A 25,639-nucleotide genomic window follows, 5' to 3' on the forward strand; every position below is an offset into this window, starting at 1 on the left:
TGTGAGGCACCAACACAAAATAGAATTGCCAGGAGAATATTTATATTTTGTGTTGATTCCGAGGTTATAATATTAGTGCTCGATTTCAGATACATTTGTTCTTATTTCCAAATATTCAAAAATCACATTGAAAAAAATGTTTGCTTCCTCCGTTGGAATACGAGCCAGACTATCGATTTGTGGCCTGGCCACTATCCAATGTACGGCAACTAATTAATCACTATCTCCGGCAAGGGTGCTGCCATCTATCGTTGCCTAGAAACACCAACTCCTTGCATTTGGTGTAGTATTGGTTGGAATCCTTGCTTATTTAATGTTGCAATTTTCTATTAAGCAGCAATCTCCTGGTGTCGTTGTCATTCCGATTCTGTGTCATCATGGTGTGTGGATCCCAGGTTGATTTTTTTAGAATGTCAGGGAAACATTTGTATTCTACTAGTTTTACTCCCCTTGATATCTAGGCCCGTCTCTCGGAAATGGGGTTTCCATCTATCATTGCCTACGAGGCTTCCTTGAATTTTGTATAGTGGTTCGAGCCCCTGCTTATTTAGTCTTGCAATTTTCCTCTGTGTGGCGCCATTGCTATTTTATGTTATCTTTCTTTGCCGTGTTTGATGCCGAGGTTGGTTATTAGAATATGAGGGAAGAACTTCGTATGTATTTCATCTGGATCAATTTTTTGTAAATATTGGAAAACCATTTTAGAATAATTTTTTACTTCTTCGGCTGGAGTTCGGACCTGGTACCCATCGACTTGTAGGCTAACCTCTGCCACCATTACACTACACCAACCCTAACAATAATAAAGTTATTGGAAGAAAAAATAATAGATTAAAACATGGGGTTTGGGCCCGGAATTTTAATTATTGCAGTGAATGTTGTTGCCATTTTCCTCCAGGTGGAGCTATTACCAGTCATTTCTATTTTGTGTCATTCTCATGTATCGATGCAGAGGATGGGTTTTTGAGAATGTCAGGGAAGGAGTGGATTCGAACACATTTTATCTGAAGAAGGATGTAAGGCTTTTGCAAATATTCGAAAACCACTTTCAAAGAATTGTTCCTCGACTTTTTAAACGTTTTCAACGAACTTCATGGAAAAATATTTTCAAATGGGGTTCGGTTCCCTGATTTTAATACATAGAATATCTATAAAAGTTTGCTCATCTCTGCAAATATTTTTTACATAACTGCCCTGCTAATATATTGCTGCGTTGCTACCCCTCAAGTAATACTATTTGGATTGCAGCCAAAAAGTATGCAACAACATAATTTTGTTTGTTTTTTTTCTGCCCAACAAATTTTGTGATTCACCGTATCATTTCTTAATTATGACTTTCCAACCCTGCAACATACATTGTATCCATACAACCCCCTTTTCCGACTTTCCAACCGTGTAACATAGCACGTTTTCCATCTCTGTCAACGTTGCATTTTTGTTGCTGTGGCTTTCGTGTTCGTTCGCTCTCCTCTCTCGAGTAATGGCTTATGGAACGTAGCCAAAAAGTATGCAATAGTTTTTTGTGCTAAAGCACATTTTTTGTTGATTATGTATGTTGGCTGCCAAATTGATGGTTGTTGTTGTTTGGCGTTTTTACTATTGTTGTTGTATTTGCCGGGCTATTAGTAAGCCTTTTTTTGGTCGGTCGGTGTGTTTTGTAGAGGAATCCTTGTTTTTCGATTACTCGGCTACTTTTTTTGTTGTTGTGTACTACCATAAGCTAGACATCAGGGCGACAACGGAGGGTAGTCGTCGTCATTGTCGGGTATTTTATAGTAACTGTTGTTGTTCCACATATACAGAGACACACAGAGATTCATACATGTGTTTGTCGATTTGGCCACTATATAAAGTCGTCGTCATCCTCGTTTGTAGTTTGATCGTCGTTTTTGATGTGTTGCTGTTGTATTTTTTTTTTTTTTTTGTTATTGTTGTTGTAACAATTCGTTGCAAAATTGGCAGCCGCCAGACACCACACCGCCACACATTTTGTGATTCGTCGTTACGTTCCGATTCATTCCGTTCTGTTCGTTCGTCCTCTTCTTCAAATTTGCTGTTACCGTGCAGCAAATAGCAGTTCAGTTGAATTGCAACAGTCGCGTATCGTGGTTACCACCAACCAACCATTCCATTGAATACCACTTCAAACCGTATCATTTTTATATACCGAGCTCCTGCTGACTGCCAGCCAGCCGACCTGCCTGACTTTCATTCTGGATTCTCTCTTTCGTTCGCTCTAATCAACTCTAAAGGAAGGAAAGAACGCAAATAAAAGAACATTATCCGGCCAACTGTCTATAACAAAACACATAACCAAAAGGGAATTTTTTTTCCGAACTAACAAAAAAAAATATTTTTTACAAAACTTAATACTACATAAAAAAGTGTTCCGATTCTAACTCTGTGAAAATAAACTGCAGTATAACTGAACAATTTTAAATCAAAATCCTCAAGAATAAAACCAAAACTCAGTGCCTTCTTTGTAAAACAAAAAAACTACCAAAAGCCTTCGATTTTTTAAAACTAAACCTTTTTAGCTGAACTCAAAAAATGGTTGCCATTAATAACTGTAAGTAGAAAAAATATCAAAAATATCAAAAATTAAAAAAAAAATTATGTACATTTTTCTAAATGTATCATTCATTCGCATATGTAGACCTTCCAAGTTTAAAAATAAAAAAAATATTTAAAAAATTTATTTCAATTTTAAATATGTTTTTCTTAAAATTTATCCCTTGACAAAATATATTTTTTAGAAATCCAAACTGGTTTTGGTCCACAAAAAAACATTTCCTTAAAAAATACATTTTCTAATAAACCAAGGTGTGAGACATATTTTTAGGAGTTTGTTTAAAAGAATAAATCCAATTATTAAATATATATAAATTATTTTAAATATACCATTAAAAAAATAATTTTTAATAAAGTTAAAATCTAAATAACTTAAATTCGCCACGCATTTCCTGTCCTTTCCTGTAGAAAATTATTTTGTTAATAATTCAAAGTGTGGTGTATACTTTTAGGAGTTTATTTTTACAAATTAAAATAAACTTTTTTAAGAACATTAAAATCTTTCAATATTGTCTTATGAAGCCTACATTATTTTTCTTATAAACATTTGCCGTTTTTTATGGAATACTCAAAGTGTGATGCATACTTTTAGGAGTCAATTTTTTAATTTGAAGTTGCTTTCATTTTAATTAAACATTTTAATATTCCTATATGTTTTAATGAAGTCTACATTTTAAACATTGAAATGCCTCCAAAAAACCAATTACTAATACTTTTGACAGAAATAAAAATGGTTGCCGTTATTAATTGGGAGTCTATTTTTATAAATGTCTCCTTGGGCACGTGTTTTAATTTAAAATACACAAAATACCAATACACATATTCGAATTAACTTTTAACTTTTTATGGAAAAGTCAATATGTGATGCCTACTTTCAGGAATTCATTATTTAAAATTTGCATTTTTATAGATTTTAATTAAACATAAAAAAATATAGAAAGATTTTTGTGAAGACTACGCTACAAATTTGCAGTTTATAATCCAAAAGCTAAAGTGCGATGTATACTTTTATGTGTTCATTTCTATTAAACTATATTTTTAAATTTTTAAGATATTTAAATATTATAAACGTTTTTATGGCGGCTAATTAAAATTTGCAGTTTTTGATGTAAAAGTCAATGTGTGGTGCATATTTTTAGGAGTGAATTTTTTTAAATGTGCGTTTTCGTACATTTTAATTAATTTTTTTCTTACAAATGTCAAAGTGTAATGCCTACTTTTAGGTGTACTTTTTTGGAAAAGTATATTTTTGCATCAGTATTTTTCAATAGCAAACTGAAGGAAACTCTTATGTAATCAAAAAGAGGAGTTGAATTTCTGAAAAAAATATAACTTTAAAAAACACGTGGACACACAGCTGATTTAGAGCATAGAAGCTCATGCATGGACACTGATGCTCCTGGTTACTCCTCTCACACTGTATTTTCCTGTTTTAGAGATTCCTGTGAGTGCTTGCTATCAGTACTATAGTACTGTAAGTTACGAAAAACTATTAATATTTGAGGAAATATTTGTAAATAGTATTTCACTCAACAAAATTCAATTCCCAGAAACTGAAATTGTTCTAAAATGTGTTCCTCTCTTGTGTTGAAATTTCAAATGAAATACACGTGGAAAATTCTCATATACGAATTACGGTCAAAATTGATTATAATTACTGTATTGGATTTCGTTATACTGACCAATTTTTTCGATCCCTTGACCGTCGGTATAAGTGATATTTTTGTGATTGATTATTATTTTTGAATATTTTTCTACATCTAGAAAAAGTCAGAGGGCAATAAAAAACCAGTAAGGAAAGTAGTAAAGTCGGACGGGGCCGACTATATGATACCCTTCACCACTATGGATATATTAAACAGGACTATTAACATGAAATTGGATGAAATAAAATATGTGATATTTATCTAAATGTGAATCTACCTATATATCCGTAAGTTATATAAATCGACTTCAATCAAATATAAATAGGTTATCTGTTGGGCTATGTCTGTACTTCTAGAAAACGCAACTACGTAATTCTATGCTCAATTTTGTACGTTGTGCAAAATTTGATGTCAACCTGACTAGCATGAAGAGTTTGATGTCCAATTTACTTAAAATCGGGCGAAAATATATATGGAAGCTCTATCCAAATATATCAAAGGATATATAGGGACTTTGGAGCACCATTTACATGAAATCGGACGAAACTATATCTGAATCTGGGCCGATTTTCTCGAAACTGGGCAGACATCATTCTAGGCTCAATTCAGTACGTTATGCCAAATTTCCTGCAAATCGAAAGATATATAGGGACTTTGGGGCACCATTAACATGAAATCGGACGAAACTATATATGGGAGCTATATCTAAATCTGGACCGATTTTCGCGAAACTGTGCAGACATCATTCTAGCCTCAATTCAGTACGTTATGCCAAATTTCATGCAAATCGAAAGATATATAAGGACTTTGGTACACCATTTACCTTAAATCGGAGGAAAATATATACGGGAGCTATATCTAAATCTGAACCGATTTTCACGAAACTTTGCACACATCATTCTAGACTTAATTCAGTGCGCTATGCCAAATTTCGTGCAAATCGAAAGATATATAGGGACTTTGGTACGCCATTTACCAAAAATCGGCCGAAACTATATATGGGAGCTATATCTAAATCTGAACCGATTTTCACGAAACTTGGCACACATCTTTCGTGGCTCAATTCAGTACGCTATGCCAAATTTCGTGCAAATCAAAAGATTTGCAGGGTCTAAAGTCCGTAAATCGGGCAAAAATATATATGGGAGCTATATCTAAATCTGAACCGATTTTTCCCAATATCAATAGGGTTCGTCCTTGGGCCAAACAAATGAGCTGTGCCAAATTTCATCCAAATCGGATCATAAATGCGACCTGTACTTTGTTTACAATTTAACATGGACATACGGGACGGACATGCATAAATCGATTCAGATTCTATGATTCTATGCATATTCTCAAAAGGAACCATGGGTCTATCTCGATTATTTTTGCCTGTTACAAACATATGCACAAAGACATAATACCCTGTACCACAGTGTGGTGAAGGGTATAAAGAGTTAAATTCCTGAACAAAACTAAATTAAGAAATGAGTCACTTTAACACACAGCTGTTATACGCTCTTGACAATTTTGAAGATTATTAAAGAACTGGAGACAGCCATACAATACAATAAAATTACTACAGACTATATACATATATTTTAATTTATTAATTCTAAGATTTATTAATGTCATCCAACATCGAACACGTGGAACCTTCTGTAGGTATCTTGGGTAATTTAAATGTCTAGGAAATTGTTGAAGAATATTGCAACTCTGTAAAAGTGAGTCACTTCTCTTGGAGTTAGTTAAGGTGATTTTAAACCATTTTTAACATTTTCTGATTTATTTTGGGAATTTTTCTATAATAAAATTTAATTTAATTAAAATTTGAGGTCTTCTTTAAATATATATTTGTTTTCAATGCAATCCACATTAGAACAAATGAAATCAAGTCTGCAACCGAGATATATTTACCCTCAACGTATGGTTTGCGGAGGTTTCATTATGAAAAGTTTGAATGAAATCGATTTCTCCCTTCGAGAGTTATCATGCGCACAAGCCAGACAAACAGAAGAGACTTTTATTATTTATAACAGACCTCGCACTACACCTATTAAAGGGTATTTTTGTATATCCTTCGTTTTTTAGAAATTCTCCCTAAAGTTTTTATTGATTTTGGCTTTAAGTCTTCAGTTCGGGATAACTTTTGCTAAATTTCCTTTTTTTTGGTTTTATGTTGGCAACTCTGGTCACTAGCTCGTCTATGAATGACCCCCTGCACCACGTCTTTGAAAAACTCCCTTTACTTCGTATATCACAGATAACACGTGCGTGTCTGTATGTATTCTGTAAAGTTTAATTGATAGGCACGTTGATAGATAGGCAGTAATAATTGCAACGTCTGTAATGAATTCCGGTCTTAGTCTCATGTATTGGCTTTAAGTCTTCTGATCAAGAATATGATCCGAATAAAATTCTTTGTCAATATTTAGTTAGAGCTTTGACATTTTACACATACGCAACTATTACTCTTACTATGTTTGATATTTGGTAAATGGGATATATCGGTCCAAGGTTTGGCATTGCACCAATTCAACGGTACATATTCGACATTCTTTCTACTTTTTACTTTTTAACATAGCCCCTCTAAAAAGATACCTCCCAAATATTCGGTATTTTTAGGCGTATTTTTCATCCGAAATACCTGTAATTTGGTATTTTGAATTCTCATTGTGTGTGCCAAATATCACTACCAAAATTTATCAATATTTGTCCACTTTTTAAGGATAGCCGCCACGGAACCCTCAAATATACCGAACATTTGGGATTTTTGGCATGTTTTTCAACCTAATTAGCTGAAATTTGGTATTTCGGGTTCTCACAGGGTAATACATCTTCCTACCAAAAATTATTAAAACTGTTCCACTTTTTAGGATAGCCCCCATTTAGCGGTACCTCCCAAATTTCCGTATTTTGAATATTATGGGCGCTCCAATTGAGTGTCAAATTTTCTGATCATAATTTTTCCATGGCATAGACTGTAATATACAAAAATTTCAAACGATTAAAGGTATTTGAAATGTTTATCTCATGGTGGAGCGTATAAGAAGATCCGCCAGGCTGAACTTAACAACTTTTTTACTTATTTTTATTCCAAACAATCTCGATAAATCAAAATTGTATCATGGAGTATAAAAATTCTACCTTATTGATTTATTTTTATGAAGCCCTGAAAGCGTGCCTTATTTTAAAAAAATATTTTTAGAACAGCCTTGAAGACGTACCTTATATTAAAAATAATTTAAATCGGCCTTTAAGGCATGCGATATTTTAAAAATATTTTTAAGCAACCATTGAGGGCCACTTGCAAAATATTGAATAAATATATTTTTTTTAATCTGCGATTCATTTGGCTTCATTTATTTTTATTGAGAACAAGAATTAATTGTTTTATTTGTTATACGGTATTTTATTTTCAAATAAAATACTACCTTAAAAAATTACATTTTCTTTAAAGCCGTTAAAATAGAGTTTTGTTCCTTTCACCTGAAAAAAATCAAATCGCCATGGCAATGAAAACTTTCCAAAATATTCCAACGAAAAAAAAATACATAAAAACCAAATAATATAATATGTATTTCATTTCATTATATACTGCTATCGCTCTCTAACACCAAATATAATATTTGGTTTTTGTGTTGCATACTTTTAGCCATTTATTATTCAAAAAAATAACCTTCATTTGTGGTGTGTGATTTCAGCTCATTAAAATTTGTGTATCTACAACTGGTATTTAAGTCAATTATTTATTTTTTGTTTTAATAATAAATGATATTCATTTGGAAAGTTTTTTTGGATTTTCCCATAGTTATTAAATCACGAAATAATTACAGACTAAACATCTAGTCGAAACAACAAAAAGGACTTTAGAGGTTGTTTTTATTTATTTATTTTTTGTGTTTGTTAAATTTTTTTGTTATTAGTTATTTCTTTCAAAATATTCTAGACTTTCCAGAAAATTCCACTGATTTATGTCGAACATATGCCAAGATACTGTTTCTTATTTTGTAATATTAAACATGAGCTTCTCTTCTGTCTGAAAACTATAAAATTTCTTAAAAGAAAATGATGAGTTGAAGTTTCATTTTCTCAAATAGTAGAGAAAAGTAAATAACACACACACACACCCCCAACACCCTAAAAGTATGCTATGAAATGTAATATAATAACTTTGCAAAACTTGCCCATACAAGCCAAAGTATTTAGACAATTACAAATACATATCAAAAATGCTTTTGATGTTAAGAAACGAACATGAGCTGTATAACTAACAGGCTCCTCTCCTCACCCCGTGTAAACCTCCCTATTTACGAAAACAAGTTTCCATTACTTCACATGATCTTTTCTTCTCCCCCTGTATTCATTCTCTTATTATCCCCTCCTCTTTTATTTTTGGCATACATAATTTAATTAAATTTGCAAGTTTACGAAAAAAGCTTTTATGAATATTAAGAAAAACAACTCCTCCTCTCTTAACTCTTATCAATCAGAGTGGCATCTTTGTGTTAAAGGCAAAAATGTTTAGCATACATTTAGGCGTTTATGTTCACATTACAACATTTTTCCGTCTTGTTAATTATTCCTTACATTTGCCAGAATTTCATTGAATTTTCTTGTTTCAGCATTTCTTTCTATTTACTTGTCTAGTAATTGTTTTCGTTTTTCATCTTCCTCTTCTGGACTTAATTTTTTTCATTCCCTTTTTGGAGCATGTTTTATTATGATTTCTCCTTTTGCAAACCACTTAAACCATTAATAGGTTGATCTCTTGAGTTTGTGTTTTTATTGTTGCTCTTAAGGATGATGTTAAAGAAATCTGTTGGCAGATTCATGGCATAACGACGCCATACAATATGAAGGATATGATTTAATTGTCAATTGTTGAAAGTGATGCTAATGTAGCGATTTAAAAAAAAAACATATTTTTCGAATGGCCAAGAACGCGTGGATTTTTTTTAAAAATATTTTTTAAAGCATCCACACAAGGCGTGTATTTAAAAAAAAAATTATGTCAAAGACAAATCGTGGATTTTTAAAGCATCCACCCAAGGCGTATATTTCTTAAAAAATATTTTTCAAATCAAAGATAAGGCGTAAATAAAAAAAATTTACAAATGTTTGTAATTTTTTTTTGTTTAAATCGATGACTAGTTGGCTCTTCTTTAAATAACTTCGCCATATTTGCTTCTTAAAAAATACATGTTTAAGAGCGAACGCCCCATGACTTCCATAATATTTTAATATTTATTGAGAACAATAATTGATTATATTATTGTTATGTCACAACTTCCAAGTAAAATGGCTGCCTTAGAAATATTTTTAAAAATCCATACCTTGTTGGCTACATGAAAAAATATTTGAATATTAATAGAACCTGAATTCATTATCTTCAGATTGATTTCCTTCAACCTCATCTTCCGCCGTTTGGAATAATTTTCTGGGTCTTCCCCGTCTTCCAAATTTTTAAATTTTTGGACGTCATCATTTTCAATGTCACTTGCTATGTTTTCATTTATACCTCAAATTTTCCATTCACATTCGGGTGACTTTCTTCGGCATTCAATTACGATTTCATTATGTACAACCTAATCACAGAAATCATTGTACAATTTTTCAAATCCACTTTCTTCAATAAATTGCACGTCTCTGCTTATTACAATTTTTCTGATTCTGATGAATAGCCCACAAAAATATACAACTCAGATCTCGACTCAAATTTGCTTTTCGGCTTCTTGTTCAAAACATAACCTTTTGATCCGAAAGCTTTCACGTGCGCCACCGTACGTTTCTTATTTGTCCAAGTTATGTATGGTATTTCACATCTATTTCGAATGTAACACGCCCAAAATGGTGATTGAGAACCCGCATGTTTCATTATGCAGCTTGTCATTTCTACAAGTTTTCTACTTTTTACGTTCTGCCATCCCATTTTGCTGTGGCGTATACGGAGCCCTTAACCAACGTTTTATACCATTTTGCTCCAAAAAATGCATCGAATTCTCTATTGCAATACTCTGGAGATATTTAATTTTACGACCGGTAAAGTTTTCAGCATGTGCCTTGTACTTTTTATAAGCTGGAAATACCTCCGACTTCTGCTTTAGGAAATATACTTCACACTTCACCTTGATTTTTCATCAATAAAAGTTATAAAATATCTTGCACCGACAATCTACTCACATCTCATACTCAGGTCACTGTGTACACAACATATTTTGCACATATTTTGTGTTCGTTCTTTGGGCATGCGGCCCGAGTCTGCTTTTCACTGATGCACACTTCGCATGGTGGAGTTTCAAAGTTAATTCGTTCGTTTATAATATAATAATTTATAATATAATACAAGTCTCCAATTCTTTCTGCAGTTAATATCACCTTTTTTCTTTATGAAGTATAATTGCGTCGTACTTACGAAATTTGACCTCGTAACCTTTATCTGTCATTTTCTACACTGGCAGTAAATTTGTTCTTAAGTCTGGTACATAAAGAAAGTCTTCAAAATTTCACATTTGTTTCAGAAGCCCCATTTTTCACCGACATTTGAACATTTCCGATTCCAAAGATTTTTGTACACATCTTGTTTGCCAAGTTCAGATTTTGATCCATTACTGACATATCCGTGAAAATGTCCTTATCGGCACTTATATGCGACGTGCAACCACTGTCCAAACACCATTTGGATTTCAGTTATGGACACAGATAATTTGCTTCTTCTGTCATTAATGTCAATTCAGATTTTCTATTTACTTCCACTTCTTGGGAACCGCGATTATTTTTACACTTTCAGGATCTGCAATACCTTGCAAAATGTCCGATTTTACCGCACTTAAAACACTTACTATTTTGCTTAAATTTCTTTTCCTTCATTTCATACTTTTTGGCATAAAGAACACTAGAAGATTCTCCATTTTCTTTCGATTTCCTCGTTTCGGACTCTTCCAAAATTTTCACACGCAAAATTTCCGATTTGCGTAATTTGTCCCTTGTTTCCAGGGCACAACGAAACGTTCCGAACGATTCTGTTAAGCTATATAACAGTAAAATCGCCAAGAATTCATCTCCAATTAAAACGCCAATTTCTTTTAGTTTGGCCACGGCATCGAAAAAATCGTTCAGATGTTCCCGTACATTATCGCCGTCACGCATTCTCGACAATGCGACTCTTTTCAACAGGGTAGACTTCCTCGCAGGCCATTTCGATTGATACGTTGATTCCAGTCTCAACCAGATTTAGATTCTGCTATCAAGTCCAATTCTGATGGACTCATCGCCAAAATGATGTCGGCCGCTGCCTTTTTGGTCTAGCTTTTTCCAAGCTGCTGCTTCCATTGCACCATTGGGATATTCATCGCATCCATCGACATAGGGGAAAAATATTTTCTTTAAGTAACTTCGCCTTATTGCCTTCTTAAAAAACTATTGTGTAAAAATCGATGCCATATTGGCTTCATAAAAATATGTTTATATTTATTGAGAACAAAAATTGATTTTATTGTTGGGCCACAATTACCAAGTAAAAAGATAGATTCCCTTAAAAGTATTTTTAAAATATATCCCTTGTTGGCTACTTGAAAACATATTTGAATATATTTATTGAGAACTAAAATTAATTGTTTTATTTTCATGGCAAAATTTTCAATTGATCAAACGATCAAAAACATGTGTGATCATTTCGTAAATAACAAAACAACAGGGCGTTTCATATATCTATAAAATAATACAGGGCGACATAGCTTAAATATTTTCATAAAACATGTGTTTTATGAACGGTGTTTACACTGGAATTTTAGTCTTCCGATATAAAATCAGAAAACAAGAGATTTTGAAAAAAATCCCTGACAACACTGTGAATATATATTTGCCATGACTTGAGTTGAGTGATGATTGCATGCTTGGTTTGAAATATGAAACGATGACGATGTGTGCTTGTTCTTATTAAGAATGAATGTCAGCATTTCTCTTTCCTTTTTGCGTAGTTTCAGTCAACGTTGCAAAATGGTTTTTGTTGTACCAATCTTACTGGTTCTGGGCCACCACATACTGCTGTTACAAGTACCACAATTTTTTTCTGAACTACCATATAAGTGGCTGTTTTTTCCTCCACCAAGTACCCTTCAACATTGTAAAATTCGTTTTAATTACAATTTCCGCATGTACTTGTTACGATGCTGCGGCTGTTGTTATTTTTGCTCTTGGCGGGTTATAAAGGATACGCACTTTTTTCGTATTATTTTTAGCAACCACGCAACACACACAATTGTAGGACTTCTTGAAACACACAATTTTAAACTAAATAAGCCATTTTTTATTTTTTAGTTAATTTATTATATTTTCCACTTTTGTGCTGACTTTTAATTTTTCACAAAAAATTTCACAGCATTTTAAGTTTTGCTTATGTTCGGCCATGTGTAAAATTTTCCAATTATATTAATTTATACATATGTGTAAGGTCCACACATATATATGTTTGGTGTTATTATGTTAATGACTCTCCATCTCATTTCATACCCTAGGATTTTTTCCCAAGCAGAACTAATTCACTTGCCCCCTTTGATATATATTACCTGCGAAAATACAAATTCAAAACTGCTAGGTCAGCACATTAATTAGAATGAAATTTTTGTGGGTTGGCAAATTTTGTTTGCCACGATATGTAGAGCACAGAGTAGACATTGAGTGTGTGTTCTCTGTGTGGAGTGGTAGGAGGTCAACATGTGGTGAACAGGGCTGAAGAGATTTTTGAAACTAATAACTTGGGTTTTTTAAAAAAAAGTATCTAGAAAAAATATTTTTTTACGTAATTCAAGGCTTGATGACTTTTTAAAAAAGTCTATGGCTTGGCTTCTTGAATAAATATTTTTTAAATCAGTTTCTTCAAAAATTGTTTTATATTTATTGAGAACAAGAATTGATTTGTTTATGGTTTGATCCACAATTACAAAGACGGGCCTTATAATAGTATAAAAAATCTACGCCTTATTGGCTTTTTGAAAGAAAAATATTTCAATATATTTATTGAGAACAAAAATTGATCATATTTTATATAACAATTTCCAATTTAAAATACGGCCCTTAAAAATATACGCCTTGTTGGCTACTTGAAAAAATATATTCTTTAAAATGTGCGTCTTGTTGGCTACTTGAAAAAATATATTTTTAAAAATCTACGCCTTGTTGGCTAATTGAAAAAAAAAAATATTTTTTAAATCCAAACCTTATTGGCTACCAAAAAATATATTTTTAAAAATCTACGCCTTGTTGGCTAATTGAAAAAAAAATATATTTTTAAAAATCCAAACTTTATTGGCTACAAAAAATATATATTTAAAAATTTACGGATTTTTGCTACCTGAAAAATATTTTTATAAATTTATTGGGAACAAAAATTTATTGTCTTATTTGTATGCCACAATTGCCGATTAAAAATTCGGTACAGTCGTCTTCATTAAAATCGAATGTAACTATTTTACACTTCTAATACCACCTATACTCCAAACAAAAACTTATTACTGTAGTTTTTAAACTTTGTTTTAATTTTCTATCCCATAACAATTACAACCACCTGCCACCATATACATTCCATAACTTCAAAAACTTGTATTCCTCCTCCATTGTCCTTAAAACTTTTATATGGATGTTAGTTGCAATTTTTGCACTTCACTAATATTCTATGGCAGCATGGAATAAAAATCCAAAAAAAGAAATAAAACTCAACAACATTTCAACTCATTAACATTTATAATAAATATAGAAAACTTTTTTGCTATAATTTCCCTCCCAAATACCTTCACACTCTGTTGAACGCGTGGTTAGAAGAAACTAAATGAACAAAACTTTTTTTAACTTTTTTAAAAGCTAAAATTTTAAATACCAACCACAATAATTTCTATACATTAAAATACATTTGAATGATTCTATTCTCACTACTATTTTTTTATAATTTTTGTTCTTTGTTTTAAATTTTTAGGATTTTAGGTCATTAAAGTTGGATGAAAAAAATAGAAGAATATTATATGAATGAGAAAATGTTCGCAATACCACAAGGTTTTTTTGTTGTTGTCCAAATCATCAGTAAAAGCATTTTCGTGTTAAAGCAGACTATATGTGGTGTTAACATGGAAAACATTAAAAAAATAATGAAGTAAATTTTTATTGAGAACAAGAATTGATTGTTATGTATTAATGATACAAGTCAGTTATTTAAATGACAGAATTAACAGGGTGTCACACATATCATTTTATTTTATAAGATTTGGATCGTTTTGACAGAGCTATAACAGGGTGATATATAAATAAAATGTTCATGTTATCTATTAAAATTTATTGAGAACAAAAATTAATTGTTTTATAATAATGAATATTATAAGAATGGATATTCTGTAATATTTCATTTACAAAATTACATTATTTACAAAAATCACGCCGATGGCCTTGTGAAATATTTCATTTACAAAAATCACGCCTGAATTGTCTTATTAAATACTTTATTTACAAAAACCACGCCTGGATGGTCTTCTGAAATATTTTCTTTATAAAAACCACGTCTGGGTGGTCTTCTGAAATATTTTCTTTATAAAAATCACACCTGGATGGTCTTCTGAAATATTTTCTTTATAAAAACCACGTCTGGATGGTCTTCTGAAATATTTTCTTTATAAAAACCACGCCTGGATGGTCTTCTGAAATATTTTCTTTACAAAAACCACGCCTGGATGGTCTTGTGAAAAATTTCCTTTTTAAAAACCACGCCTGGATGGTCTTGTGAAATATTTCCATTATAAAAACCACGCCTGGATGGTCTTGTGAAATATTTTCTTCATAAAAACACACCTGTATGGTCTTCTGAAATATTTTATTTATAAAAACCACGCCTGGATGGTCTTCCGAATTTTTTTATTTATGAAAACCACGCCTGGGTGGTCTTCTGAAATATTTTTTATATATAAAACCACGCCTGGATGGTCTTCTGAAATATTTTTTATTTATAAAACCACGCCTGGATGGTCTTCTGGAATATTTTTTATATATAAAACCACGCCTGGATGGTCTTCTGGAATATTTTTTATTTATAAAACCACGCCTGGATGGTCTTCTGAAATATTTTTTATTTATAAAAACCACGCCTGGATGGTCTTCTGAATTATTTTATTTACAAAAACCACACATGGATGGTCTTCTTAATTATTTTATTTATAAAAACCACGCCTGAATGGTCTTCTGAAATATTTTCTTTATAAAAACCACGCCTGGATGGTCTTCTGAAATATTTCATTAAAAAAAACACTCCTGGATGGTCTTCTGAAATATTTCATTTACGAAAAACACGTCTGGATGGTCTTCTGAAATATTTTCTTTATAAAATCCACGCCTGGATGGCCTTCTGAAATATTTTATTTATAGAAACCACACCTTGTATGGATCCTATTTTATTTCTAAAAACCATAAAAGAATGGCTCCAACAAATATTTTATTTATAAAAACCACGCCAGAATGGCTCCTAAAGATATTTTTACAAAAATCGCTCCAGGATAGTCGTTGATTTTTTTGAGAACAAGAATTGATACCAAAAAGCGTGGTTTTACACTGTTGTGATTGGGATTGGTGTTGAGAGTTTTTTTTTCTCTCTCATTGGTGGAGTTGGAAAACATTGCCACAGGTGGGAACAAAAAAGTACGAAAAGGTAAATATTTGAAATATTTGCCAATATTTATAGAAGTTATTTGCTTAAATAATATATGTTATAATTTAAGCGTAAATGTATTCACGAATAATAAAAAATCTACTTTTTGTTTTGGTACGTTTATATCATTTCGTACCTTTTGTGAACAAAAAGTACGCTTATTACAAAATTAAAAATAGCGCAACTCTAATTACTCTCAAGAGAGAAAAACTCTCAACACCAATCTCAATCATATATATATATATAATACATATATATACATTTGTTTAACTAAATTTTATTGAGAACAAAAATTAATTGTTTTAAAAAATTCCTTTTAAAAATGTGACCCTGTAGAGACTGATTATTGGAATGCCAATGACCACTCGTCAGAAAACACCTGTTCTTGATGACAATATTTTCCCTTTGGGAGTTTTCAGCCTTCAATACCGTAAATGCGATAGCGAGGATAATATCACAAATATTTTTTTTTTTGTCATTTTCGGATTCATATTTTCAGAATTTCATATCTTCATTCAAACTTTTATTTCATTCCCATTCACATCCCAGCTTTTCAACTTCTGCCCATGAATTTTTGAAAAATGCTTTATGAAATGCCATATAAACGCACAATTTAAAGTGCATGGCGAAATTATTCATCTGTTTCCAAGCCAGCTATTTGTAAAAATGAGTTTTCCAGTTCTTTTTTGTTAATACTCGGCAGTTGTTGGTCAGCAAACAGTGATTAATGGCCATACTAAATAAAAAACAACAACAGATCCTCAAAAACATATTCATGCGATTTTTTAAATGCTCTTCGCATTTTTTGGTCCTCTCAAAAACAAATGTTCCTATCCATTTTTTGTGTGTGTGGAAAATTAATGTTATGGAAATGAATCGTGAAATTTGTAGTGCGGTAACTTGAAAGACTTGCCAAAAAAATTGAGGCGAACTTTGAATTAACAAAAAAATTTAATAAATATGTTTTTTGTAAATCTTTTATTGAGAACAAAAGTTGATTGTTTTGATTTTTCAATTCAATTGGGAGGAAAGAGTGAAACTGGTTCAAAATCCTGGCTTTTATAGAAGTTAAGTTATAAAAGGCATTGGCAGGATAATTTTAGAGTTGGCTCATCATTTTCTTAGTTTGTTGTCGGATACTTATCAGGATGAATAAATATTTTAATTATGTAGACTTCTTTTCAGAACTTAAACAAGACATGGATTTTTTAAAAAATATTTTTAAGGGCTAGTTTTTTTACAAATATTTGTAAGGGTCATCAGCCATGCAGTTTAGGGGTCATCAACAAGGCGTGAGTTCTTAACAAATATTTTTAGGATAGTCAATAAGGGGTCAGCAACAAGAAGTGGATTTTTATAGTAAATATCATTTTAAAATCCGTATATATGAATAAATTTATTGAGAACAAAAATTTATTGCTTTGTATTGATTATGTGGATCACGCCAAAATTCCTTCTTACTCAGTTTCGGAGAGAAATTCTATATAAAAGGGGTCTGGCAAGAATTAAAATATTTTTAATATATAGATTTTGTTTTCGGCAAAAGTCAGGCCTAACATATAGTTGTTTCTATAATATTTGTAAAAGTTTATGATGAAATTTATTGAGAACAAAAATTGACTGCTTTGTGTTGATCAGTCGAAATATAAATTTTTTTTTTTGGCAAAAATCGGGCCTAACATATAGTTGTTTCTATAATAGTTGAAGAAGCTTATGATGAAATTTATTGAGAACAAAAATTGACTGCTTTGTGTTGATCAGTCGAAACTTTATTATATATTTTCTCATGGTAACATTGGGCTTATAAATTTATTGGCCACATGCGTAGTGCAGGGCTCATAGTATGCCCTTATAGAAGTTTGATTCATTTTTCCCGTGTCCTCTGAGTTACCCTGTTAAAATCAAAGGCCCAGGGCATAATTAGCATTTGGTTTTCAGCGATGAGTTTTGGTTTGACAAAGAAGCCATAACCGTATTGTGTTGATTTCGATGTGGTTGGCAATGACTTTAAATATAATATTTATGAGAATAAATTTATTGAGAACAAAAATTGATTATTTGTATTTGAATATTTTCTTCACCTCTTCCAGATGTTATATTTCTCATTATTTTTTTTTTATAAAATAACACATTTAATTATTTTAACATTATTCTCTAACTTTTATTTCTCTCTCTCCCATTTCAGCCACTGAGATTCGCTGCCAGGAAAAATCACGCGGTGGCTTGAGTTATGAGGTAATTCTGGCTGAGCCAGCACCCAATGTAACCATACCCAAGAAGCCAGTAACACCTGGCAAAAATGTCTCAGCCGAAGAAATTGAGCAGAAATTGAAGGCCGCCGAAGAAAGACGTATTGTAAGTAGTCATATTCCTTATTTTGAAAATGTTGATCTCTAAAAATATAAATTTCCATTCGTCTAGTCTTTGGAACAAAAGAAAATGGCCGATTTAACTTATAAGCTGGCCAAAATCGAAGAAGCCACACGCAAAAAGGATGAAATCACCAATGAATTCATCAATCAGACCAAGGAACAATTGGAATCGAAAATGGAGCAACATGTTGAAAAGCGCGAGGCCATTATTAGTGATTTGAAAGAGAAATTGAAGGTACGTAACTGGGCATATTTCTAATACATTAGACAACTTGGAATATCTAAATTTTAAGGTTCAAAATTGAATTGCATAATTGAAATAAATTCTAATTTTCCGTGGAACATTTTATTAATATGTTAATTTTTCTTATAGATTCACTCTCAAGAAATTGAAAAAACTCGAGAACAATTGGAACAACAGAAATACATTGAGAAAATTGCCATTGAAGAGAAACTTAAGACCGCTCAAACTTTGCGCGATGAAAATATCAAGAAAATGTTGGAACGCCTAAAGGAACATGTAAGTATTGTTTGATTTCAGTTAGTCTTCGAATTTATGAAAATGAGTCTTATGTTAGGCACCTCAAAATCGCACCATACCATTGTGTCATTGTTTATAACATTTTTTTCTAATTAATCTTTTTTCGAATTTAGTTTTCTTTGTAAATATCCAAAATTTTTTATTTTATTTTAAGCTAACCATAATTTTAAGTTTCCCCATATTAAACTGAAGCACCTTATTTTGCACACAATCTAAGGTACAAGGATAATATATGAGAAGTGTAATGAATATAGAGAGATAAAAAATGAAAGTCGAGATTTAAGCATCCATTCCATATGCTTAAATCTCGAATTTCATTTCAGATGACAAAATTTTTAAAAAATGGGCGCGATTGATTTTGACTTTTCGGTAGTTAGATGAGATAAATATAAATCAAGCCAGCCTATACTTCAATTAAAGACTTTCCCAGAAGAACCGCTTTATAGAATCCTAATATTTTTCTTTGAATAAGGATGAGATCTCAGGAAGACAATAATGACATGAACCCATTTATGTTGAAAGCAAACTGTTCTGAGAATCCTTTGAGACCCTCCAGAATATCTAAGCAAAGTGAATCAGCTACATGATTCTTCTAGAAAACCTAACGATATTTCTATGGTGTCTCTGAGTCTGAGCCAAGCTTATTCGCCTCTATATGATGAAATTTATTGAGAACAAGAATTTATTGTTTCGTGTTGATCAGTCGAAGTTTTATTACATATTTTCCATTAATATTGCGACAGGTTCCCTGGTATAATCCTAGTTTAATTCTCTTTTTCAAAAATATCCAGGAGGTGTCGATGTTGTGATATAATGCTATCGCTCTGTTTTGGATTTAAACTCAGGCAAAATTAACGTTTGGTCTTCGGCATTCACTTCGTAGCCAAGTTGCGCTTATAAGATTTTATTTGGTAATAAATTTATTGAGAACAAAAATTGATTTTTTTGAACCTTACGGCCCAGTCCATAATTAGCATTTGGTCTTCAGCGATGAGTTTCGGATTGTCAAAGAAACTTTTCTGAGAATCTTTTGAGACGCTCCATAATATCTGAAGCAAAGTGAAGCAGGTCCAGGAATCTTCTAGAAAACATAACAATATTTGTATGGTGTCTCTGAGCCTGAGCCAAGATTATTCAAAGAAACTTTTCAGGAGGGCCCCTTGACTATGGATGACAAAATAAATCATAAACCCGTCCGCTGAATCTTCTTAAAAGTCTGGGGATGCTTTTATGTATTCAATGAATTTCTATCTCTAATTTAAAATTACGTCAATTCTACTAGAGACCAGAATGTCGCTAGAACATCGATCCTTTCCATCCTCCGGATAAAAATATTTTCAAGGGTAATTCTTTTGAAAGTGGACGGAGTCATTGAAAAAGTAAAGATTATTTCCCATCAGGGTTTAAAATGCTAACGCCAAAATAGCAAAAACACAGAAAATTGCCGCACTGCTAACTAAATTCATCCTCAAAATATGCAGCACAGCCAATCACAACTGCAACAAATAGCAATACATTACGAATAATTTTAGCAAACAAAACTAAAGCTTCTTGATTTTGTCAGCACTACAAAATAGCAATGATCAACTACAACATAATTGTCAACGCGACTAACAACCAAAGCTTACAATGAAGACTAAGCACCTTGACTATGGCTGCTAAGCAAGATTTTTAGCAAACAAAACCCGAGCATTTTTCGATTTCAGTGTTGTCCATTGAAATTATATAAATTGTATGAGATAATTAAAAATCGCGATTATGATAATTTAATTTTTTCGAACAATGACAATTATTAATACTTGCTAAAGGTTTTTATTTAATATATAAGTTAGTTTTTAGTACTATTATTGACAGTTTTTAATTGCGATTTGACATGTTTAAATTAAATAACAACACACAAAATGAATTGCCTTTTTTTCTAATTTGTGCGTTGGTAACACACAAACATAAAAACAACTATCGGCTGATTATTCGTCGGCAGCGAAATATGAATATGTAGTCGTACTGCCGATTATTCATAACAAAAAAAGCTCGCATGTGAAATACGTGCTTAGCACGAATGCAACAAACTAAAAAAGCTAGCCGTTTGCTAATTTAGTCATAATGCCAATATTTTTTAGCAGTAGCACTTTAGAGCTAAAGCTAAAATTTTTTGATGCTGCATTTTAAACCCTGTTTCCCATAAAACCTCTTGCAGTGAATCACAAGGCCCCTCTTCGGGTTAAAAAAAGGTCTCTGAAGAAACTGCTCAAAAATGTTTCGAATATGGATGATCAGAAAGAAGGATGAATTCTTCCTCTGAATCTTCTGAAAAACCTAGGGATGCTACTACGTAGTCAATGAATCTCCCTCCTTCTCTTGAGACCAGAATATCGCTAGACCATCGAATAATCCTTTCCATTTTCCGGATAAAAATAATATCAAGGAAATTTATTATAAAACTCTTATGACAATGGACGAAGTCATTGGAAAAGTGCGGATTTTTCCCAATAAAACTTTTTCAGAGGACGGCAAGGCGCATCTTCCAGTTAAGGAATGTCTTAGAAGTGTTGGGGGTATAAATTTATTGAGAACAAAAGTTGATTTTATATCAATGGATAATGCTGAGTAATAGCCTCTCCGTTGTTGGCCTTTTATATGTAGTTTTATTGCCAAACAATCCCAATGCCTTTGGCTTAAATCTTTGATGATATATAACTATAATCACATAATAACAAAATAGATGGATACATTTTATTGAGAACAAAATTTGATTGATTTTTATTAATCGTATTATATTTCTCCAGGCATAAATTTCAAACATATTCCTTAGGTTCAGCTGATGAATTCATTACATTATTATATTATCCTTGTACACTATTTTTACGCTTACAACATATTTTCTTTCCACGCAGTTTTCCCATTTTAAATCACTCATATTTTCCCTCCCTTTCATCTCACATCTTTACACATTGTAAATATATTCGATGAAATTCTTTATTCACTCATTTCATTATATTTCTTTCACTTTTATGTTTTCTTTTCCATCTATTTTCCATTCATTTCATTTCTTTCCTTCCTATATTCATATTTATAACTTAAATTAAATATTTTTTTATATATTCTATATATATAGAACACTGTCAAAATTGCCGAAATCAAAAATCAAATTGATCAATTGGAATCACAAAAAATCGAGGAGAAGGCCCGCATTATTGAAAATAAATTATATACCGCTGAACAAAATCGTGAAAAGGAGATACAAAAGAAAATTGAAAAAGTTCATAAGCTCGTAGGTTTCATTGCGTTTTTTCTTCCTCTTTTCATTAATGTCTATTATAAGTATTATGTGTTTGACATATCATTTGTTTTTTAAAAAAATCATGGCTTTTTGTTATTTTTTGTTTTTTGTAATTTGTAAAAAAAACAATCATCATAACATTAAGTCGTCATCGCGTTGCCAATTTTTTTATAATATAGCTGTGTTACTTATTTTTTCTATGAGTGTATATATAAAAATGAATTCTGTTGATAATTCTATTCCCTATGACGAATATGTTTCGAAATCAAATTTTAAAGCATTGATTTTCAAAATCAAAAAGTTTTGATTTTTAAAACGCTAAGTTCAAGTCTTTAATATGAAACCAATGGTTTAGGGTTTTACGATACAAAATAGGTAATTATCAAGCCGGAGTTTTTAATAGAATCTTAAAAATATGTGTTAGAAGGATTTAGAGGTTGTGTCTGTATGTTCCTCACGGCATCTAGCTTAGCCCACTCTCCTAACCCCATCTTCTCTCTGGACTCAACCTGTACAGGTCGCAGCCTTTCTGAATTTGGAGTTAGAGGCAGAACCAGATTAAAGAAAATTGGAAATACACAGCAGTACTAGCTGCTACAACAACAACATCAAATTATCTAAAGCATTGGCCCTGACGGAATTTTAATGACAATGCTGCAACAGCGGCCAGGATTTGAGTATATGACTAAGGTCTTCAATTTGTCGATAGCCAACAAATTCGTTCCCGAAGCCTGGACAATACGTAGATGTGGTCCCGCTACTGAAACCAATATATACCGATCTCACTTTTGTCACCACACAAACATTGATAACATATCACTTAATCCTGCTGATTAAACGTACAATACCCCAACACTAAGTGGTCAACCTAGTTGTTGGGGTCCAATCTATTGAGAACTAAAATTGATTTCATATCAATTGTTAAGGCAGGATGGCTCCGCTACTGAAGGCAGGCAATACATACTTATCTAACTTTTGTCACAAGTAGCGAAGGCTCTTGAGACATTACTCCTCCCCAGCGTTAGGGAAAGCAATTCAATTGCGGATCATCATCATTTGTTTCGCATTCAACAGCATTGCCATCTCCACACACATAAATCGAGGAATAAACCAGAACTGACCGTGCCATAGCGCATAACGTATTTAAATTCTTTGATACCGCCAATTATGCCAACCTTCTGAGCACACTGAGAAATTTCCCTCCGCACAAGTTTGAAACGTTGGATTGCCAGTTATATGTGAGGAAGCCATTCACACGTGGTGCTCCGGAATAAGAAGTCGAAAAGAAAAACCGACGAAGAAGGGGTGGGATGATATCACAGGATATGCTTAAACCTCTGCATTTCCGCCCCAGACGACATTTAGATCAGGAATATGAAGATATTCGCAGCAAGTCTGTTCACCACCTGGACAGCTGAAATGATGCTCTCGCTGAACATGATTTTTCGACGGAGAGCAGATTCCAACAACCAGGGGTAGTTGTCCGTAACGTTCGACAGTCTTTTCAAATAATTCACGCAAGTCAACGCTATTTGCGATAAGCTGGAAGGGGAAAAAGGTCCTCAAGTCATTGACTTGCAGCTCTTAGGGTGCTGAAAAACAAATCATTGCTGACCTCCTGCAAAGCTATGCGGCGTCAGTGTGGTTTGCGAATGTAAGCGATACACAGTCAAATCTGCAACAGTGTGCCTTCTCTGATCTCTGTGCACCATCTACCATCCATCAAATTGTGAATAAAACTCCTCCACCCAGGCGTGTCAGAAAGCATGTACATGAATGAATTCCGAGAGAATAACGGCCTCGTAGATCACCCCACCGCGCAGCTGAAGGACGTCAACTGCCCGGACAAACCAGAATAGTTTTGTCAAAATTACGTTCGGGCTGCTGAGTCGTCTTGGGCGAGGATTAACGATAACGTACGCAGAATTTCTGCCCAGAATGGCATAGGCCCACACTCCAAACTGCACGTATTCAATTACCTTACCAAGCCTACTCAACATACTCCAGACGGTCTGTGGCTGCAGCCTGTGGAAGTAGCTGCATTTCTGCGTTTCTTGGAGACAAGACCAGAACCAGATTGAATCAAGCATAAACATTATTTCTCTGACACTTACACTTATTATAACTGAGGCTATTAACACTAGATTGCCGAGAGCAGTCATTTTGACGGTTTTTAAATTTCAAGTACAAAAACAATTGTGTATATTATGACTCAGCTTTTTAAAATTTGGTGACTTTTTCTACCACATAGAACTACGTTTATTAATCATAGTAGCTGCTTCCTCCCCTCTTTCATTCCCCGTATTCACATGTGCTATACCTAAATAGCCTAAAAGCGGTCATTTTGACCTTTTTGAAATATTAAATAATCAAACTACTTTTATTACTGTATAAAGTAAATTTCTTATATGACCAGATCGGTACAACAACATCGAAACCCGTTTGCTACTCTAGAAACACATACGAACACACAAATCGGGAAAAATTAATTTTATATTTCCAGTCGATTTCACTCTTAGAGTAAAGTCTTCCTCTTTTTTCCAACGTTTTGTCCGCGCTCTTATTTTTCAAAAGGGGAAACCCGAGAGCCCTACCACAGAAAACAAATAATAACAACGTTTTGTATGATTGTAAATAATGTAACAAATATTAAAAAAAAAGTTTAAAAAAAATTCTTTACACAATAAAAAATTTTTCAGAATGAAGTCATTTTGACCGATTTTAGGCAATATAGGTATATACAAAATTCCCGTCTTTCTAGTGTTAAAATTATTCTCAATACAACCAATACCGTAATTGGACTGATTTTCCGTTCATATAGGTGTACTGCAAATTTCTGATTTTATTAAGATCTAAGGAATTTTTCATGTCAAGGTCCTGTAATCTTTCCCTTGTGTACAGTTTGAAGGAAGAGAGAATATGTTTCCCGAAATGAAATACATCTTTACCTGACTCCACAAACTTAGTATGAAATATATTCTTAAGCAAGCTCTAAAAATCTACTTTATCACGACTAAGACCTGATCCGTTCGTTGGAATTATACCAGGAGATTTTAAGAGTTGAGAATTATTAATCTCCTACACCAGTTTTAGAATTGCCCTTCTATAAGCAGACCATCAGATATTCTGCAAGAAAACCATCAACTCTTCTTCTATAAGAAGAAATTTAGATCTTCTAAAAGGCGACCTTCTATAAGAAGAACATCAGCTCTTCCACTAAGAAGACATTCAGCTCATCTAATAAGAAGACCTTCAGACCTTTTTTCGAAAAGAGAATTGATTTTATTTTTTTTTAATTTTTTCCTTTGCAGTTATCAACAGATTTCTTTTTTATCTACAAAAAATGTACATCTCTTATGTCTATCCTTCTAATTAATAATGATTTTAATATTCTCCCTCTATCTCTCCCTTTTTATCCAAAAAAATCTCTAGGAACGCCGGGCTGAATTGGTACGTCAAAATAAGGCAGCCGCCCAGCAGCCATTGTGCGAAGATAATGCAGCACCCATTGCCTCATCTGGCTAGAAGACTAGACCCGCAGAGCAACATGTAGCAACAGCAGCA

General features: G+C 32.6%; 1 protein-coding gene across 2 annotated transcripts; it reads left to right on the forward strand.

Moving 5' to 3' along the window:
* Positions 1-2,512: 2,512 nt before the first annotated feature.
* On the forward strand, positions 2,513-25,639 carry LOC133322296 (stathmin). 2 transcript variants are annotated; one of them, XM_061531308.1, is made up of 6 exons: positions 2,515-2,569; positions 18,068-18,237; positions 18,304-18,489; positions 18,628-18,774; positions 21,911-22,066; positions 25,508-25,618. In XM_061531308.1, exons 1-6 carry the CDS (start codon positions 2,551-2,553, stop codon positions 25,598-25,600), a joined length of 771 nt encoding a protein of 256 aa, XP_061387292.1. In that variant the 5' UTR covers positions 2,515-2,550; the 3' UTR covers positions 25,601-25,618. The 2 variants fall into 2 exon arrangements, with proteins under 2 accessions (XP_061387293.1, XP_061387292.1); XM_061531309.1 differs by lacking the exon at positions 21,911-22,066 and having other exon boundaries at positions 2,513-2,569; positions 25,508-25,639.

The sequence above is a fragment of the Musca vetustissima genome, unplaced genomic scaffold (assembly GCF_032173495.1).
Source record: "Musca vetustissima isolate MV318-11 ecotype Yass unplaced genomic scaffold, APGP_CSIRO_Mvet_v1 utg1530, whole genome shotgun sequence".
Classification (NCBI taxonomy): domain Eukaryota; kingdom Metazoa; phylum Arthropoda; class Insecta; order Diptera; family Muscidae; genus Musca; species Musca vetustissima.

Bases quoted from the DNA above. Each gene is read 5' to 3' on its own strand.
- LOC133322296 (XM_061531308.1), top strand. The intron at 18,238-18,303 runs GTAAGTAGTCAT...CCATTCGTCTAG, and splicing joins CCGCCGAAGAAAGACGTATT to TCTTTGGAACAAAAGAAAAT. The intron at 18,775-21,910 runs GTAAGTATTGTT...CTATATATATAG, and splicing joins TGGAACGCCTAAAGGAACAT to AACACTGTCAAAATTGCCGA.